Here is a 22062-nt window from a genome sequence, read left to right as displayed (position 1 = left end):
AAATAGAGAACAATGGAAAAAAAATCTCACAAGCCATGATTTGACATGATATATAACTTGGGAAACTATTTTGAGAGAAAACCCAGCTAGAAGGTGTGGTCACTTTGCTCTCTTTCTCTGAAAAGAAAATGACCACGGGTACAAAAGTGGCCCATGGGCCATCACATTGCAAACTCCTCTTTGTGTTCTCCATCTCCTATTCCTCTCAGCCTAAAACAATTCCCTTAAAAAGAAATGGAACCCCTTTTCCTCCAAGTGGCCTCATTATAACACAACCCGATAGCCTACTAATAGCTAAGTTTGAGTACCTCAACTTATAACGAGAATTAGAATGTGTACTCTTGTACATTCTTCATCATCATAATCACATGGCTAGCTCCCTTTCCATTAATAATGGAGATGTGGCATCCTCTTGAATTATGGTGGTAAAAGTAGGAAGGTCAACTTCTAAGTGGTGTAAATTTTGCTTATGTATTGCGATTTAGATGATTCTTAAATCACTATAAAGGTTTTTGTCTTTATAATATGAGAAGATGGTACAAAATGAAGCGACAAAGTTCCGCCCCTCCTCCCAAAAAAAAAATTGTTGTTTGATGCCTCAAAACACTTCGAGGAAGTTTTAGACCATAATTTTCCAAACTGAGTCCTAGTTAAAAAATGGTTATGTGCGCTAATTCCTCCACTTTTTACACGTTGAAATCCTCAAGGAGGATGACAAACAACATAAATATCCAATTTGGTTTAAATTTTCTTGATGAAAATGTTTAAACTTGTCTTATTATTATTAAATTAATGCAATTGCTAGAGAATTCACTTGTGTAATATTATTAATTTTTTTTTTATCATTTATAATACAAAAAGGTGATTTGTACCTATAAAGAAATTAACAAACAAAGAAATCGAGAAGAAAACATTTTATCTATGATATCTAAGTTTCCAACGTTCTTCACCATGTAGTCTACCCATTATTGACTCTCTAATGTATCTAACATGACATTTCATGTTGTAATCTATATATATCTTGTTGCAATAGACATTATTGTTTTAGAAACATTACCATCATAGCAATATTATGTCCTATAAAAACGTTTAAATGAAATTGATAAATATGTAATTTATAAAGGTAAAGTGTATATATATATATATATATATTTTTAAAGTTTGTAACATGAGATATTTGACATTTAAACACATTACTTATTTGTTTTTAGATATACACATACATTTATTTAAATTAACAAATGAATTTATATATTATTTACCTGATTTAGCTATTTTCTAAGAATAATAATAATTAAATATTAAGGGTTTGACTAAGATCATTAGGTCAAATTAGCTGTTGGCAATATAGCCGTTGGAGTCTCTGCACACTCTATTTAAACAAGCTAAGCCGGATTGGTTCTTCAACTTGTCCTGACGATGAACCACACTGGTTGGTTCGAAACGCGTCGACAAAAGATTGGTTATGTGATTTTGCCGAAGATTATCTAAACAATGTTATGGATCACAGAAGTCTAAATTCCTTAACTTAAAAATCATTCGAATGATTCAAATTAATTTAATCAAAGCTATGATTTAGAGTATGCACATCCTTGAGTGTAGTGTATTTTTTAAGGATTCAAATATTATGGCTATTTATTGTAATATAAGCAACATTTCCAATATGAAAAGTCATACATATATAATGTAGGCTAATATTAAATTAAAAAATGTACTTTACTATCAATATTGGTAGTTTTTTTTTACGATTATTATCCATTTAATCATATATATGTAAAAAATAGAAAAAAAATTAATCAAATAAATGAATTTTTCTTTGTTTTTAATTTTCCAAAATAAAAGTAATTTCCAATAATTTTCCCCAAAATTTTCCATAATTAAAAGATGACAATCATAATTCTTACCCGTTATGGCCCTTATATTTAAGAGTTGGAAATATAAACACTAACATTTTTATAGTCAGACCTAAGAGCACAGGCTACTTCAGAATGTCCTTTGAAGAATTCATATTTAGCATTATCTAACAATTAGGTTACATGTTCAAGGTTTGCTTTAAAAAAATCGAGTATAGTAAATTATACATGTAGTATTCAAGTAGAACCTAAAGTACACTGTGTATGTGACGAGAATTAATCAAGATAAGTAACTCAATTGCGTGTTAAGTAATCATGTTTTAGTATGTACATGACTATTAATATTTACAAAATAAATGTTATGATAGTTAATAAATGTTATGATAGTTAAATTCAAAATTATGATATCTATGTATTTATTTCATGTATGATAAGTTCATATGTGATAATTTCATGTATGATAATAGTAGCTTAGAGGAAGCGATTTCATAGGAATATCTTATCTTTATTGTAGGGTTAATTAGAAATATAGTTTTGAGAACAAAATAAATATTTATTGCAAAATTTATTATGGATTTAACCATAATTTTAAATTAGTCAAATTTTAATTATGGGATAAGAAGAATTTTTACTATAAGATTTTTGTGATTTAAATTATGTTATATGTTTTCTAAGTCTAGGGATACAATATATAGATATTTATGGAGAAATGTAAAGAAATTTTAAAAGCATTTTAAAATTATAGTTTTAAACTGAAAGGTAGTACAAACTATAATATCTTCGTTATAGAAAGTATAGAAGGAATGATTGCTTCTTTGAGAGCATGATTATGAATATGCACTTAATTTACAAGAACAAGATAAATAACATTGAAGGTAGAAGGCTTTGTAAAACTTATTCAAACTACATTAAAAAAATAATCATAGATTAATTAAGAATGAAAGAAGCATGTCCTTGCAAAATAAAAGAATACTTTACTTTGTAAAATTAGGATAGTATTCCAAATATTATTACATATAAATTTTAGAATAATGTTGTGATAAAGAATTATAAGATAAAAGAAAAATAAGATAATATAAAAGGTTGATCTAACACTAATTCATAATATCAAAACTATCTCTCTTTTTTTTGATAGCTTAAGTAAGAAAAATCAACATTGCTAAAATAAAAACAAATTCTCACTAGCCCCATAGTAAAATAAGATACTGGAAAAATAATAAAATGTAATTAACTGAAACAACTTACATTCTTGTGACATTAAAAACAATAAAATTGAAAAACAGTTTTTCTTGAAATACCATAAATACAACAATAATAAATAACTATTTCAAAATATTTGTTAATATTAAATCAATTTCTAAGTTCATTATAACTAATCTCATTATCAATATACAATATCATTTAAAAAAATATTAATCAATAAATATAAATGGTAAAAATATTAATATAAAAAAAAATACATAATTAATTTAAATTAAAAAACAAAATAAAAATAATTTAATCGGTTAAACCTTTTAAAATATTTTATATTATAATAACATTGACTCTAAGCTCTAAGCTCTACATAAGAAGAAGAAAAAAATATATTATGTATATAAATATAGATATATAACACTATTCTCTCCGCGCACACAAATAAAAAAAAATCATTTCATAGTTTTACAATTCCGAATAGACACTCTCACACACTCCTCCAGTGGCTAAAAACCTTCAAGTTTTATTTTCATAATCATTAAAGCGTAAAATATTTTGTTTATAAACTTAAACTCGATTTGAATAACTAGAAACATATGTTATATATACTTCCTTTCATTCTCTAAATTATATAGCTCAGGAAATCATATAGGCAACTCAGAGATTCATAGGCAACTCAGAGATTCATAGGAAGCCATAATTTTCGAGAAGGATATTTGAGATATTTTTGTTTACATAGTTACAACCTTTGAAGCCATGTCCAAGCCATCTGGAAATAAAGCTGATACAATTTTTAGATGGTTTAAAAAGTTTTCACATACTTATCCTTACAAGACATTGGCTATCGCCTTAAAAAAAACTTCACATGATATTTACAAAATACAAAATAAGATATTAGATGCAGCTTGTTAAAAAAAATATTTTAATGTTATATTTTTATTTTAATTTGTAAATAAGATTTGTTATAATATTATTGATCAATATCATAATTTTATCATTATTATATATAATTTATTTTAAATAGCATTTTTTAGATGATATTTTTTATCATTAATTTTTTTCATAATATTATTAAAACTTTTAAAAATTTCTCTGTGACATGTTGTATAATCTTCCTAATTTAATTGGTAATGTGATATTCATAAGATATATATGAAAAACTATAATCAGAATGGTTCCTAAAAAATGAATTGTTAAAAAAAATTGTTTTTTAAAAAAACCACTTTCTCACTGCTAATTACAACTATCAGAATTCACAATCTTTTATATATATATAAAACAATTTTATAGTTAAAAATAGGTTTATTTTTAATTAAATATTTATGAATTAAGTTTATTAAATTTTTAAATGTTTATTAATTATATGTTCTAAAATATCACGCTTAAGAATATGATTAGCTATTATTTAAATTTATTTTAATGAAATATGAATATTATGATTTTTTTGTTGGATTTTTTGTTTTATTTTTATTAATAAAAACAAAATTACATATTTATTTATCATATTTATTACCTTTTATTTATTATTAATTTTTTAATTGAGTTGACATTATATTTTATTACAATAGTCACACTATAAATAAAAACAAGGGAGATGTAGTGATTGTAAATGAATGTAAAAAATTAAAGTTCAACTCAGTATAAGAGAGGTGTTGTCTCTGTATAATGAATCATTAAATCAAATAATAATAGTATATAATATTGGACACAATCTTTATTCCAAATCTACCAACTCTCCCATCTACCTAAAGTTTGTAGAGGGGAAGACAAAATTTTTTGTTAAGATTTTGTACCGGAAAACATGTTTATATATTTAGAGAATGTTTGTAGAGGGGAAAATAAAATCTTTAGTTAAGATTTTATACTCTAAAACATCTTTATATAGTGAGAGATTTGTTTTACCTAGACTTTCATATATTGAGAGATTTGTTCTCTCTAGACAATTGGTATATCCATATATAAAATAGATTTATATCTTGTTATGGGGGATGTAATACCTTCTCTAAATTTACTTTACAAATTTTATAGATTTATGTCTATGTGTGGGGATGTAATACCTTCTCTAAATTTACTTTACAAATTTTATAGATTTATGTCTATGTGTGGGGGATGTAATACCTTCTCTAAATTTATTTTACAAATTTTATATTAACTTGTGGTTGAAATGCTTTGATGTAAATATTTATTTTTATTTTTTTTTCCACTGGAAAAATCAGTAACTTTCATTAATATTTGAAAATTACATAAGCAGATGCCTTGGCATTACTGTCTTGTTCATACAAAATCCACCTTTTCAGGTGTTTATCAGTGTGTAACAAAAAAAGTGCTAATTACATTTCATTGTTCTGGCTCTACAGCCTATTCGCTTGTCCAAAGTGTTTCTATTTATAAATATAGTAGCAGTTTATCAAAATTTGTCTCCATTCTCGGTCAGCTATTGGGACTATTGTCCCTCTGTTGTCTCTGATCTATATATGGTCGGTGGTAAAACTGGTGTTCATCTGATCCGTTCTGCTCCACTATTTTCCCATCGCCTCGGGGAAGTGTCGAGGCCTCTTTGGAAAGTTTGTCAGCCTCGCTATTGTGTTCTCTGTAAATATGCACACAAGTGAAGTGATCAAATGCTGCTTTGAGTATGAGAGTATTATGAAGTAAATTGCTGAGTGTGTGAGAATGGCAAGTAGTGACGTTATTGATCCAGTTAACAACCACCAATGAGTCCCCAGATATATTGATCTGTGTGTGCTGATGTGATAAAGCAAAATGTAGAAGATTATGTAATGCAGAGAGCTCAGCAAAATTGTTAGATCCATTTCCGAAACCCAGTTTTGCAAGATATCTATGCTGTTCATTAATGTGAAGGACAAATCCTCCTCCACACCCGGCTTGGTTTGCTGCCCCATCGAAAAAAGCCCATGGGATGGATCTGTCGATCGCGGGCATGGGCTGAATGGTTCTGGGCCTGGTAGGGGGCGGATCTGGTAACTCCTGATATGCAGCAATAACAGTGATTTCGATCCGGCAACCCATAATCGGTCGATCCTCGAATATGGCCCTATTCCGTGCTAGCCAGATATACCAGGTGGCCACAGGGGGGAGGTTGTTTAATTTAGAGTCCAGATGAGATTGAGACCAGCTACTCCATGCGCTATGTAAATCAGGTCCACTCCATTGTCCCGAAATGCCCAATTGCTGACAAATATTTCTCCATATGATTTGGACAGTCGGGCAGAGAAGAAAGATATGGTCTGTGAATTCAGACGCATTTTTGCAGAAGGTGCACCAAGAGGGGCCGTGAATGGCTCTGCGAGTCAGCTGTTCTCCCGTGGGGATGATACCATGGAGAGGACACCAGAAAAATAGTTTGGATCGGGGGGAGGCTTTGAGCTTCCATATGATGTGCCACCATGGGTGAATCTGGTCCGGTGATCTGTGAGATATGAGAGCACTGTAACCGTGCTTTGGGGTATATATACCATGGTCCACTGGGCACCAAATAAGCTCATCTGGCCCTTGTTTGATGCGGATGTGAGATTCAGTTAAAGCCATGATATATTGATCCCATTCCTGGTGCCATTGAATAGGGAGTTCCAAAGTTTGGGCTGATTTCCAAGCTTGTGTGAAGATGTCCGTTCGATGCGGGTCAGCAATCTGTGCGAAATGCCGAATCCCTCGGGCTTGTAGATAATTGATAAGCTCCTGATTTAATATATGTCTGCCCCCACAGTTATTCCAAGGGTCCATGCCAATCCTGCCCGACATGCCATCATTTATGCGCCAAGCCAGGTTGTCCCGAATGAGGGGAAGGGAATCAATCAAGGCCTTCCAGACAGAAGAACCTCCTTTCGAAGACCAGGATGGAAGTCGGGCCCAATCCATAATATTTCGAGGCCAAATGTATTTGTGATAAGTAACATGAGTCCACAGATTTTGGCTATTGAGCAGGATCCATCCCATCTTGGCAGCTAATGCTTTGGCGAAATCTGGGAGGTCTTTGAGGCCCCAACCTCCCCACTTTTTGGGTAGAGAGATTTTCTTCCAGCTGATCCAAGCAAATATTCTTTTCTCCTGACTCCCATTCCATAGATAGCGGTTGCAAAGCTGCTGCATCCTCCCCAGGATGTTCCTTGGTATCCAGGCTAGTGCCATCCAGAAGACCGGGGTAGCCTCTAGCACAGATTTGATGAGCACCAGTCTGCCAGCCCTAGATAGATATCTGTGGCTCCATCCCAAAAGCCTCTTTTCCAGTTTGGCCACCAACCAAACCCAATCAGCTATCCTTTGGCATGTAGGCTTTAGATTGAAACCCAGGTATTTAAGACCTCTATCCAATGAGTGCACCGAGTAAGGAAAAGCCTGAAGGGCAGTCCGAGTCTCCTGAACAGTAGTACGAGCGCAGGTGATGGTGGATTTCGTCTGATTTGGCTGCATACCTGTAGCTGGAGAAAATCTTTGCAGGATTTTCGAGAAAGACCGGGAGTCTCTGACACTGCCATCAAGTAGAATAAGTACATCATCCACAAAAAGAAGATGTGTAAGATAGCACAAATCAGATATGCCAAGACCTCCAATATCACCATCCCTCTTTGCAGCTTCCATAAGGCGACTGAGGCCTTCCATGACCAAGAGAAAGAGAAGAGGTGATAGAGGGCATCCCTGTCGCAGACCTCTTTCTGAGTGGAAAAATGTAGATGTCGAGCCATTGATGAGGATACTAAAGGAGGGGGATGTGATGCAGGCCATTATCCAAGTGATAAAAGCATGTGGGAACCCCAAATGAATGAGTATCATTTTAAGATAGAGCCAGCTGACACGATCGAAGGCTTTGGAGAGATCGATTTTGAGGAGGATGGCTTTTAGATTTTTGGACCAGATGGAGTGAAGGGCCTCTTGCGCAAGTCCAATGGCCTCATGAATTTGTCTGGAGTCTAGAAAGGCAAATTGCTGAGGGGCAATGGACCTGGAGAGGATAGGTCTAAGCCGGTTAGCAATGATCTTCGAGATGATTTTGTATAAGCAGTTACACAGTGAAATGGGTCGATATTCATCAAAGGATGTCGGGGAATCGGATTTGGGAATGAGGGCAATAAATGTGGAATTGATAGCATGATAGATGGATCCAGTAGTTCGGCTCTCCTCCACCACCCTCAGCAGGTCCTGCCCCAGATCTTCGTAAAAGGCTAGATAGAATTCAATGGTTCAACCATCTGGGCCGGGGCTTTTATCTTTCTTGAACCACTTCAAAACCCCTGCAAGTTCTTCAGCTGTAACAGGGTCAGTTAAATCCGCCACATCTTCATCCTCCACGAATCTTGGGAAGTGGTTTGCCACATTGATGATGTCCAGTAGATTGGCTTCCCGGGGACTCTTGTACAAATTCCTGAAGTGGGTGGTGCCCAGATGTGCAAGCTTATGAAAATTATCTGCAGTCTCACCATCTGGGGAGGGAAGCTTCCAGATTGTATTAGAGACCTTTCTGCTCTTTGTATAGCTATGAAAGAACTTTGTGTTGTCATCCCCAGCTTGTATCCATAATGCTCTACTTCTTAATCTGATGGATTCCTCCCTCTCTTTGAGGATCCTGGCTTTTTGACTTTCCAAATCAATTAGCCTGCCTTTGTCAGCCGCAGTGATGAATCCCAAGCCCCGATCGTCAGTAAGTGAGCAAATATCAGCCTCAATTTCAGTAAGCTGAGCAGTTTCCCTCTCCAATTTCGCCTTGGCCCACTGAATGGAAATATGCTTTAATTCTGCAAGGTTTCTGCAGAAACTTTTAGCATAAGATTCATTGTCATTGATAGGATGAGCTGTCCAGTACTCCTTAACCAACTTGATGTATGAGGGGTCCTTCAGCCAGGTGTGGTTGAACTTGAAAGGTGCCTTGGGTTTCTTGGAAGGGCCATGCATCTCCAAATAAATAGGGTTATGGTCCGATATCCCCCCCGAGCCAACCCATTGACGGAACAGATGCACACGCTGGAGAAGAGGCTCTTTAAGAAGAAATCTGTCAAGTCTGCGAGCAAGGGCAGCATCCCCTACTCGTCTATTCCTCCAGGTAGGAAGGGGGCGCTGCAAGGGGATATCAATAAAATTAGATTGCTCTAACAGGTTGAGCATGAAATCTGTAATGGGATCGATTTGAGCATCAGATCCCCAAGATTCTCTGAAACCCAGCGAGAAATTTAGGTCACCTCTGATAATGACATGGTCTTCGTTTAGTAGAGGGAGATGAAGGATGTGCTGCGAGAATGCTTCTCGCTGGGAGCAGGGCGCGTAGATATTGACAATTCTAAGGTCCATACCGAGATCAGCAGAGAAAATATCCATTCCAATGAAACCAGTCCCCCCCCAACTGGAATTTAGTTTAATGGTGCGGGGGTTGATCCCAATGGCTAGCCCCCCGGATCGACCAACAGCATCGTTTGCAAAGATGCTCCAACCAGGGACCAAGGTAAGCAAGGCTTGAGTACACTGATTAGCTGTGCAGAGAGTTTCTTGTAGCATGATAATATCACAAGGCTCTGATTCAATGAGCCTCTTCAAGGCTAGTTTCTTGGAGGAACTAGCCAGTCCTCTACAATTAAATGAGAGACACTTCATGGGGGAACACCTCTCGGGGTGTGTCCCGCTCTAAGGACCCCGTCAATGGTCGATTGTCTGCCAGAAACCACCTCTGCCCCAGCAAGTTTAATGGCTTTAGAGAGATGGGATTTTCTCCCTCTGGTATTCGTTCCACCCCCTTCAGGAAAAACAATGCCCAGACCGGAATGTCCAATTGGGGGCTCTCTGGCTGGATTCCGGGATCGAAGAAAATATGGGTGTGGAGGAGAAGACGTCCGAGGGGAGGAGCAGTTCTTAAGTGGAGTAGTAGATATGATTGGGTCCGAACAGGTGGTAGGAGGTGTGATTAGAGGACAATGAATCATACGAGAGAGAGGGGGACCAATGACATCAAATGATGAATGAACATGAGAAGTAAGAGAACCAGAGATCATACCCGCTTCAGCCGCCGAGCGTGCCCTAGTGATAGGAGGCGAGGGACGCTTGAGTCCAGACACGTCCACAGGTGCTGAAGCCGAAGGGGGCGGACCGGCAGAAGGAGGCCGAGAAGAGGTTGGTGATGCCATCCTAGAGGAAGTCGGGGTATTCTTCGGAGTGTCTTCAGCTTTCTTGTTGAGAGGACAGTCCTTAGCAAGGTGTCCGACTTTATGGCATCGTCTGCAGCGGAAGGGGACTCCTTCATAATCCAATAGCTGGACCCTGATGCATCTGCCCCATTGAAGCGTGATTTGCTCCTCAAGCCCTTCCCGGGTATCCAGATGAACCAAAATCCGTGCAAGTGTTCGACTTCCTGATTCCACAAAAGTGCGATCGAAGTCCAAGTAGGTCCCGAGAGCATTGCCAACCTGAATAAACACTTCTTCGGCCCAGAATGGTAATGGAAGACCCGGGAGGCATACCCAGATCGGTCCTGCACCGAGTTGTTCCTTCTCTGGTTCAAAAAGGGGACTCCAGCGCTTAAGGAGTACCGGGGCCATTTCTATATGCCAGTAACGCCCCAGTACCAGATCTGTCTGACTTTCCTTGGCAAATTTTAGTGAGAACCAGCCTCTTGGTAGAACATGAACCTCTGGTAGATCGAATAGTACACCGCCCCAAATCTCCTTAACCCATAGAATGAGTCTCTGTCTCGAGTATGTTCGGCCCCTTACGTGCCCTACTAACACGGTGTTTGCGATATCCATATATTCTCCAAGCGGCTTCGATTCGTCGAATTTTATGGAAATGTCCCTCGATGTAGATCTCACACAGTGAACCTTCTTTTTGCCGGATCGAGGGGCCGATGGGTGATCAACCAGAGGATTGGTGATACCCTCCCTGGGAGGGGGTTGAGCGGGTTGGGAAGAGACCGCAGGGGTTTCAAAACAACCAGAGGGGCGCAGACCAGAGGGATGTGATGCAGGGTGTGCGATCGGCGGAGGGAGAGGCACCGATAGGAGAGGCGGAGCCTGTGGATCGAACGAGGGCGAGGGAGGAGTATGCGAGGCCAGGAACTGTAGAGAACCTGGCGAGAGTGGAGGGACCTCGAATGGTGGCGACTCAGATGGAAAAGCTCCCGCAGATGAAGGATTGTTGCGATAAACAATGGGTGCATCGGAGGGGGGGTAAGATGGGAGCCCAGGAACCGGTGACGACGAGGAAGGCGTGAACTGAGAACGAGGTCCAAAGTAGGGCCTCCCGAATATAACCTTGTCTGGCGATGGATCCGCCGAATAGTCCACCGTTTCAAGCTCCGAGACATCCATATCTCACACTATGTCAGCACCGAAAAAGACTGTTGCGGATAACAATGGGATTGCTGCAGCTAGAGTTTCCAGGATCGTGACCGCAGCGGTAGAAAGCTAGGCAAAGAAATGTTACCGAGCCTTAGCCTCTAAGAGCCGCAGTGGATGCGCAAAAGGTAACCCTAGCCCAGACCTTTGCGCGTGCGATCCATCCTCTAGGACAACGCAATTGAATGAAATGGATATTCAAATTTCAAAGCTCATATTTATTTTTATTAAATAAAAGGAAAAACTATTTTTTTTTGTTATTATTTTGAAAACTATGTTGAAGTTTAATATGTGAGATTAGACTCCTACCAATAAATAGTTGGAACCTGTTATACCAAATAAGGGGAAGAAACAAAAGAAGAAGAAAAATCCTCTTTTTTTCTATTTAGGAGAAGTGTTGGCAAAGACAGACCACCAAGAAAATACTAATTGGAGAAAGATGTCATGAGGTGGAGCCTATAAAAAATAGAACTTCAAGAGATAAAGGGAGTTGCTTTTAAGAAACACTCGTGGGAGAAAAAGACTGATTATGAACCCAGTAAAATAGCATGACACTACTATAAAGAGGTGAAATTGAGAAATGGTACGTATGTTTTTTTTCTAGTCGGGAGGAGGGGAGCTCCATAAGAAATAACTAAGAAAGTTTAACTAACTAAGAAACTTAATTCATGGCTCACAGGAACATGGAATTCTTTAGCATATTTCTTGGAATACTTTAGATAAGTATAAGACTGTTTGATTAATTCTATGATAGCTGATTTGGTTTATGGAAATAGAATATATTGCTATTATGAATTTAAAATGTTTTTTGTAATGTACTAGTAACAATGGGAAATCTCTAATAATATTATGTAAATGTAGCACATAGATATGTATACCTATGTATGTAGATATGCGTGTATATGTTTTTTTTTTCTAAGTAAATGGAAGATTTCAGGTAAAGAGAAAGTACTTCCTGTGTTGTAGAGGGTGATAAGAAGTTCTAAATAAATAATCACCCTGTTATCCTCTATGTGGGTGAATATGGAAAAGAAAAGAGTGTTATCTAAGGTAAAAGAGGCAATGGATGGTAAGAATAATGTAAATGCCCATAGTCCATATTTGACCAATAACCCTTTATTAGTATTGGAATTGTATTCTATTAATTATAGAAGAAAAGAAAATTATTACCATGCCCAAGTTAATTTTCTCAAGACATAACAAGGATGAAACCCTATTAATAGGCCCAAGAACTATAATCTTAAACCAAGAATGCTAGGGAAAATTATGCCCATGCCAAGTTAATTTCCTCAAGACATAATAAAGATGAACCACTATTCATAGGCCCAAGGACTATAGTCCTAAACCAAGAATGTTAGGGCTCAAAGAAAAACATGAAGCAATCTTGCAAGAGTGGGCTAGGCATCTCACCTAGTTTGTACACTGTAAAAAGATAGCGCTTATGTATTCCATATAGATACATGGGTTTTACTTATAATAAGTTATAACATATGCATGTTCAAAACAAAAGTTATTGAAAGCTCACTATAGATGTTGGTGAAAGCAATATGACTATTTAGAATTCATATAAAGAAGGTATATTCCACGTGTTTGGGAAAGGAAATGGAAAACAATATCAATAAGGGTGTAAAAGCCTTGTAGTAATTAGTAGCCAAGCCACATGAAAGTAAAATATATAATTTGTCTTATTTTATTTCATAAACACAAGGAAGAGAATGTTAATCTACACACATATAAACTACTACTTTAATTTACATAAAAAAAGAAATTAAAAAGTTTAGGTAAGCAGATTTTATTAACATGCATGAAAAAGCATAAAAGAACAAATCTTAACCACTTTTCTACAAATGAAAATAAAAACTTTGCACTCTCTACCATATAAGTCTTAGCCATTATCCAATTAAGAAATAAAAGAACTAGAATTTAACCAAATGGGGAACTCTCAAATAAAATCGAAAGAAGATGGATATTGAAAATTTTGTTTGCAGAGACCAAAAGATTTCTTTTATATTATCAATAAAAATTTCAGACAAAAAATCCATAAGAAATTGTGTTTACATCCAATATAAATCCTGTTAGTAGAAACCGTAACACAAGAATCCATAAGAAAATGTGTTTACATCCAATATAAAGCCTGTTAGTAGAAACCGTAATGCAAGAATCCATAAGAAAATGTGTTTACATCCAATATAAAGCCTGTTAGTAGAAACCGTAACATAAGAAAATTCTAGGTGAGCCACATGAAGCTAGAATCCTTCTAATGACATGGGAAACCTATAAAAATAAAAACAAATGAGCCCATGTAGTAGCTAGGGTGAAATAAGTGAAACTGAGAAATTCTACTCTAGGAAATGCCCATATCGAACCCCAATTGCAATGGGAACTCACCTGCGAAAGATATAGAGTGCTAACATTAGTAAATTCTTCAATTTCTTCAGAATTCACCGTAAGGAAATAAATATAACTAGATGAATAAAGGTGGCTAGAATCAATTTTACCTTTGACAATAGGATCGAAGTTTCTACACAATTCACGACCATCGAGAAGAAATACTTAATCTAAATTGTGATTAATAGTGAAACGAAACCCATCGAAAATGTTAGAACTAGGGTTTGAAGAATTAGACTTACTGTGAGAAAGTATGTCGAGGAGCCTTGGGAGTAGAAAGAATTAGGTCAAATCCCTCTGGAAATGAGATGTCGCGACCAAAATCCTCGAAGAAGAACTAGGTTTTAATCTACAAACCTACGAAGCCAACCTACCAAGAGAGCTATTAGTGGGTGAAATTCATGAGAAATGCCATAAAAAAGTTTCAAATATATATGAATCCAAGAAGAAATAATAAATTTGAGGATTTAACAGGTGGAGTCAAACTAGGTGTACGTAGATATCTCTACTAATGTGCATATTAGCTCTAAGTAAATCTAAGGAGAACTATCAAAACTTCGAAGGAAAAACTCTCATGAATAAAAGAAACCCCTTGTTTTTAGTTAAAATCACCATGAGGCTGCACATGAGGCTCTCAATCAAAGAAAATGGTATTGAGACCGATACAATGGGTAGGGTAGCTACCCTAATGATAATTAAAAAACAATGACTGTTATCAATACTTTCTTCACCGTCAAATGAAACAACTAGTTAGGGTTTTCAGTTTTGTAGAGTGGGCCCCTTATCCACATTTGAGCACCACATGAAGTTCACGTGAGTCCATGTGGCTGCCATAGTGGAGAAAAATTCCATATAATCCTATGTTTGAATGTTCATGGTATAGCTTTGTAAATAATTTTGATGGAGGAAAACAAGTCTAAGCATAGACCCTTCTACCAATTCCTATAGATATATGTTTATACTACTCAAAAATTAAGAACAAATGGTCAATCACTATTTAATTAGATTGGAAGTGTTATACCAACTTTATAATAAGTTGGAATGAGAGGAATATCTATATCTATATATATATATATATAAATATAAAGGAGGTTCCATAACTTCTCAACATTAAAGGTAAGGGGGTGCTAGAATAGTAATTCAAATAAAGAAATTTATAAAATTGCACATCAAGTAATGTAAAAGCCATGTAAAAGTTCAAGATGAACTCAACACATGATAATTGGATGCTATGCCTAAACCCTAATGAAGATTAATAAAAGAAAAATATACTCTCATCTAAAGAAAGAAGTACGAAAGATATGTGGAATGTTGATGATCCAAAATGGATTCAGCATAGCCTCAAGATCAAAAGTATTCAAATAGAGGTGAAATGGAAAAATGTTGAAGGGCTCATGAATATGAGGCTAATGGTGCAAACAACATGCAGATGTGAGTTTGGACAAGGAAATTAGAACTAATCAAAGATTGAGGTCAAAGAGTCAAAGCCTACGTCAGCAGGACATGTGGCAACCTGGGAAAGAGTCGTAGGTACCTAATGATGTCATCGCAAAACATGATGTGGTAATCAGAGATTGGTTCAGACCTCAAGCGATGAGGAACAAATCAAGAGTGGAGATCGTCTGATCAAAGGATATCGATGCATATCGCGTTGAAACATGCATGCAAGTTATCTTGGAAAATGGATGCGATAAAGCGATGAAAAAGGAAATAAACTCTTTGAGTTCCCACAGGAGGGTGGTAAATGGTTTGTCACGTGCCCTGAAGGCAGGAAGTGGTTTTAGATAGGGAGCACATGATTCCACTCAACACTCGACATGTAGCCTCCTGAATACCACTTTATCGTGTGCTTTGGAAGAAATAACGAACATGCTAGATGGAGCGCGAAACCACGTGATAACTGTTGGATGGCAGAGGACATATCAACGATGTAGGTTGGCTAGATCAGTGGAAGAGTGGGACATGATAGCCGTTACATGGTTTGTTCTTGAGATCAATGTCGGGGAAATGTTAGATGGTTGGGGTCCACTCGTGCCCGTCGGTCCTTCCGTTTATAGCTTGTTTCTATTATAAACGTATGTGTTCCACGTTTATTACAATTTGTAACTAAAACATGTTATATAAACACCATAACACAGAAAATTTGACAAAGATTATTTAGAGGAGTGTATTGTGAACTGTTCCAAGGGGTCTGGAGGTCAGGGTGACCGGTGCGGTCGTGTGTATGCTCATTTGGACTCGAAGTTTCGAGCGTAACATAGTAGTGAATTCCATTTTTGTGTTGAGACTCTGTTTTTGAGCTCACACTTGTAACAACCATTTGAAGACATAATAAAGAGGTTAGCAGTGGAAGCTAGGATGAGGAGACATAGCCAAGAAGTTTGGTGAACTCCTTTATCAATTTTTCTTCTCTTGATGTGTCTGATTGCGTTTTTATAATTGTTTAAGTGTTTGTGTTATTCAAAATCTTGTCAATCCCTTACACTAAGTAACATAGGCAACTTCACACATAATCTATAATACCTTTTATCAATTTTAGATAAAGTGGTATCAAAGTTTAAGGTCTCTAAGGTTTGACAAGTTTGTGTGGAGATTTGAATGCTCACTAGGTTAAGGCTCAGATGAGGTGAAGGAGAACTTGTTGAGGTGAATCCATAGATTGGAAGGGTCCTTTCACGAAGAAGGATGGCAGATGAAGCTCCACTTGGGTCAGAATCCCAGTTCTTGGATAGTTTCATGGCGATATGTGCCATGGTGGAAGAAATGTATAATGAGTTTAAAAAGGGCAAAGGTGAAGGCACTTCATCACCTAAGCCAGACAAAGGAGGAGAGGAGCCTTTTCTCTTTGTCCCTCTAAAGAAAGAAGATAAGGAAGATAAAGGAAAAGGAGGAATGCAGCCTCCACCATCTCCCCCATCATCACCATCATTGTCATCATCATTGTCTTCCTCTCATAAAACTAACTCTTCTAAGAACAAGAAAAATAAAACATCTTTGATCAAATTAGATGTAAAATTTGATTTGCGAATTTATGATGGAGAACTTAATGTAAAAAATCTAGATAATTGGATAAGGAAAATGGATGTATATTGCAAGGTGCAAAAAATTGATTCAAAAAGGAAGAAGATTCAGCTAGCTAGCCTTGGACTTGGAGGAACCGCACTGGTGTGGTGGGAAGGAAAGACACAAGTAGATCTTCAAAAACATGGTAAAATCATTTCAACTTGGAATCAATTTGTTTCTACCATTAAAAGGAAATTTTATCTTTTGGCTTATATGCAGCAGCAATGATGAGTTGGCATACATCACGTCAATTGAAGGGTCAAAGTGTACAGAGTTATACTCAAGAATTTCATAAAAGAGCTTTAACATTAGGAATATCATTGGACTCACTAGAGACATTGTTAAAATATATAGGTGGTCTTCATAATTATTTGAAGCATACTATACTTATGTTTAATCCCACTAGCTTAGATGATGTGTGAGTTCAAGCAACTCATCTAGAGGCTAGAGGTAAAAATGTAAAGCGTGATGTTGGGAAATCATCCAAATCTATTGAGAACAAGGATAAGGGAAAGAAGAAACTGAAATGGAAGGAGAGGAAAACAAACACTGTAAAGAAGGATAAACCTTCATGCACTCATTGTAAGAAGGAAGGACACAATGAGGCACACTTCTATTCTTTGCATCCAGAACTGAAGCCTAAGAAGTTCGGGGGTAAAGACCAAATGAATGTTGCAGCTATTCAAAAGGACTTGGGGTCCGACTGAGGTGACAAAACAACAGTTACAACCACAAGTATAAAAGGTAAAGATTCTGAAGCATCTAGAAGTAATTCTTCACATTCTATTGATAATGAAAGTAATGAGAGGAAAAGAAATGAGCTATTTCATTTTAGAGTCATTTCCAAGCACACTAATTGATACTTTATTTGATAGTGGGTCACAAGTTAATTTTATTTCTGAAGCAATTGTAAAGAAGTTGGGTCTAGAAACAAAACCTCATAAAAAGCCATATCCATTAGCTTGGGTGTGTGATAAAACAAAGTTACAAGTTATGAGGCAATGTAAACTTCAGTTCACTATTATGTCAACATTTGTAGATGAGGTTGAGTTAGACATAGACCGATTGGATATATGTGGCATTGTATTAGGAAGTCCATACTTGTACGATAGAAAAGCTATCTTCTATTGAGCTGAAAATAAGTGTCAACTCACTAAGGATGGAATTGAATATATTGTAAGGGCTCATAAACTCAAAGATAACTTCACTCTCATAAATTCAGCACAGATGAAAAGAACTGTAACTTTTAGTAAACAATTTTTACTAATGATTGTAAATGAAAAGGATCTTGATAAATCCGATGCATTCCAAGGTTGTAATCCTAAACACAAAGTAGATTTAGTTGAAGTTGTTTCTTATTATGATATTATGTTTCAATAGCCTAAGGGGATTCCACCCAAGCAGGAGATAGCACATGATATTTATTTACAACAAGATGGTCAACTACCTAACATTGGAATGTACAAGTTATCAGCTCTAGAGAATGCAGTGATAGAAGTAGGTACAAGAGTTGCTCGACAAAGGGTTTATAAGACCAAGCACATCACCGTGTGGATCACCCATTGTGTTGGTGTGAAAGAAATACGGTTCGCAGAGAATTTCTATTGATTTTAGAGCACTAAATAAAATCACGATCAAGAATGATTATCCTCTTCCTTGTATTGATGGTTTATTAGACCAATTAAAAGATGCAGTTTACTTTTCTAAATTAGACTTGCAAAGTGCCTATCATCAGATCAAAGTTGCAGAACATGATGCATGGAAAACTGCTTTTAAGACGAAGCTAGGACTTTATGAGTGGTTGGCTATACCTTTTGGCTTAACTAATGCTCATGCTATGTTTATACAAGTCTTGAATGATGTATTTAGACCATTTATTAATGATTTTGTAATAGTCTATTTAGATGATATTCTTGTTTTTAGTAAGACATGGTATCAACACGTAAAGAATGTAAAGTAGGTTTTAGATGTTTTGAAAAGAGAAAATCTCTATGTGAAGCTGTCAAAATGTGATTTTGGTAGGACACCTTTGAATTATTTGGGTTATATTGTAGGGGGCGGTGAATTGAAGATAGATCCCTCTAAGGTCGAAGTCATTGTAAACCGGCCTAAAGGCAATACTGCTATAGACGTTAGAACTTTATTAGGGGCAACACAATATTGGAGAAAGTTTATCACTAACTTTTCGTTGATTGCAGCTCCTTTACATGCTTTGACAAGTGTGAGATAGTTGTTTCAGTGGGGAGGCAAACAGTAGAAAGCCTTTGACACCTTGAAAGAAAGGATCAGTACAGTGCCAGTAATAGCACTGCCATATCTTCAGCATCCATTTGAGATCAAGACAAATGCAAGTGATTATGCCATGGGGGCAGTGTTGATGCAGCACAAGAAGCCAATATGCTTTTATTATGACACATTTACATCTGCAGTAGTTAACTATCCTACATATGATAAAAAATTTTATGCATTAGTTAAGAGTGTTAAAAAGTGGAAACATTATTTAATGGGTAAAGAAACAATCATACACATAGATCATCAACCACTTCGATATTTACACTCACAAACTAAATTGTAACAATCAAGACATTACACGTGGATGGGTTGTTGGCCCTCTATTTTGGTCTATTTTTGCTTAAGGAAACTTACTTAATCCATATGTTTTCCATATATTTTCCACTATATCTATCCCATTTTGATGTATTTCATGTCTATTCAGGTATTTAATTTTAGTTTTTCAAATTCTAAAGATTTTATGAAAATTTGATTTCAAGTGCAAATTTTGACAGATTCAGAAATTCCCGTAATAGCTATATTGATGACATGTTTGCAGGACACTTGCGCATGAGTTTGATGCATGGTTGGATAGCTTAGGAACTAGGACTGAGATAAATCCACTTGGTTTGGTTAGAAGAAGCTTTATTAGGCTCATTCAAGGCTAGTCAACCGTGACTAGTCACTCAAAAATCCCTAGGAAATAGGGCAGTTTTGAAATTTTATGGGATTGACCATATTTCTTGGGATGGATTGTTGGAAATAATACTGAGAGGGGGGGTGAATCAATATTATTACATCAATAAAACTTTTTCATTTACATATTCAGATTCATATATACTACTTCCACAACTTCTTATGATTCAGTTAGTTGATCCTTAATGAGTGCATTAGAACATTATCAACCATATTAACAGTAGACAGGTGAAATAAAATAGAATAGATCATCACACATAAACCACACACATGAACACCATGATATAAGGTGGAAACCCAATGTGGGAGAAAACCACTTGCTGCAAGTCATCTCAATCTTCTTCTTAATAAGAAAATCCTTTTACAAAAGTTATGTATTAGTGCAGTCCTTTACGAGTACGTAGGCTACTACCTGCAGAGAGCTACAACCCTCTCTCGTTCTCCAGTCTCTCCTGGAAGGGAGCTACAACCCCCATAGTTCTTGTACTAGCCAATCCATTTACTAGTACGCAGGCTGCTACCTGCTACAATGCTCCAAAGTTTTCAACTGCTACTGGAAGGGAGCTACCACCCCCTTAGCTCTTGTACTAGCTAAGCTACTAGTACGTAGGCGCCGGCCTACAATCTTCCCTCCTCCAGGTACCACATTTTATCAATTTTCAGACTAGATACACTGAAGCACAACATCATAATCTGAAAGGCCATGTTTCATCCAATTTTCATACTGGACCCATTAATATCATTGAAGCACATAATCAATCAATCTTCTGAATCACCCAAAAACCAGATCAATACATATACAAGGATAATATGTGAGTTAGCAACTAGATCTAGTCCATCAAATCACATAAAGATAAGTCATTAAGAACTTGATCCATTCAACCATCAATACTAAAGCTAAACATAATAATGCCATTATCAGAACTCAATACGAGTAACGAGACATCAATTATGCACCCAGAACACTGCAGAATAGTCAAAGGCAGTTAAAACAAATTTCAAGCAAGGTCCGCAACTTCACCAATAGACATCTACGAACATCCGTGCCTGTGCTTCTTTCTGATATGCAGGTATCTTCACCTACACAGTTCTTATCTGCGGGTATCCGCACCTGCGCACTCTTCTGCTCTACGGGTATCCGCACCTGCACCGTGTCGCACATATGGTCCTGCGGCTACATCCCTACTTGCGCACTCTTCTGCTCTGTGGGTATCCGCACTTGCACCATGTCGCACCTGCGGTCCTGCGGCTACATCCTCACCTGCGCACTCTTCTGCTCTGCAGGTATCCGCACCTGCACTGTGTTGCTCCTGCGGTCTTGCGGCTAGATCCACACCTGCACACTCTTATGCTTTGCGGGTATCCGCACCTGCACTGCATCGCACCTGCGGTCCTGCAGGTATAGATAGTTTTTCAGTCTTCAAGCATACACCAGACTATCAAATCTACAGATCTGATCATGCGCCATGGAGATCTCGACCCATTCAGATCTAGCTATCACTCACCAATCGATCACAAGTATTTCAGATCTATTTCACCTTAAGATATTCAACCCATAAGTGCTCAGCCAAATGATCTCCTTTCCTTTTTATAGGCAAGCCCATATTCAAACCATGGTCCAAAACCATAGGTATTCAATACTAGGAACCCAATACCTTGGATCAATACTTTAGATGCAAAACCACAGACCAAAACCATAGGATCAAACATGTCGGGCTAAATACCATGGACCACCATAGGATTTCCCACATGCGTGCCCTTTTCTCTGCATGAAAGTGCGTGTACTGGGGGTCCGCACCTTTTGCACAGTATACCTGCGAACATGACCGCACTTTGTGAATGGCGTGCCTGCGGGTCCGCACCTTTTGAATGGTGTACCTGCGAACCCCTTATTTTCTTCCATTCTGAGAGGCTGATCATCAATCTTTGCTACTGGCCTGTTGCACTATGATCTGTCACCTGTATGAGTTGCCATCAAGGACAACACTTGTCTCATAATGCCAACAATCTCCCCCTTTGGACTTGATGGCAAAGCTAACTTGTCATACTAAGGACTGTCGTTTGATTCCTTTGCACTGTCATGTATTCTATCACATCTGATATCTCTTCTTGTAGATTCATCTGATTATATATATATGAGATGTTCTTTTATGAGTGGGTTGCCATCAAGTACAACACATGCATCATAATGCCAACAATCTCCCCCTTTGGACTTGATGGCAACAACACCAAATCACTCTCCCCCTTTGACATCAAGGGCAAAG

The 22062-nt window shown here is 36.9% G+C and overlaps 1 protein-coding gene across 1 annotated transcript; it reads right to left on the bottom strand.

Moving 5' to 3' along the window:
- Positions 1 to 8246: 8246 nt before the first annotated feature.
- On the bottom strand, positions 8247 to 11353 carry LOC149208787 (uncharacterized). The gene is made up of 2 exons (XM_089398425.1): positions 9686 to 11353; positions 8247 to 9518 (listed from the first exon to the last, which is right to left on the bottom strand). The coding sequence occupies exons 1-2, from the start codon at positions 11351 to 11353 to the stop codon at positions 8247 to 8249; spliced, it is 2940 nt and encodes a 979-aa protein (XP_089254551.1).
- Between the last annotated feature and the right edge of the window lie 10709 nt (positions 11354 to 22062).

Source organism: Pinus tabuliformis, chromosome 1_2 (assembly GCF_031772625.1).
Source record: "Pinus tabuliformis cultivar Carrire ecotype Pingquan chromosome 1_2, CPIR1, whole genome shotgun sequence".
NCBI classification, from domain to species: Eukaryota; Viridiplantae; Streptophyta; class Pinopsida; order Pinales; family Pinaceae; genus Pinus; species Pinus tabuliformis.
This window is presented reverse-complemented; position numbering and strand designations above follow the sequence as displayed.

Excerpts from the sequence above, each read along its gene's own strand:
- LOC149208787 (XM_089398425.1), bottom strand. The coding sequence starts at position 11,353 with ATGGATGTCTCGGAGCTTGAAACGGTGGACTATTCGGCGGATCCATCG. Across the intron at positions 9,519-9,685 it reads GACAATCGACCATTGACGGG|TGTACTCAAGCCTTGCTTAC; the intron begins GTCCTTAGAGCG and ends ACAGCTAATCAG.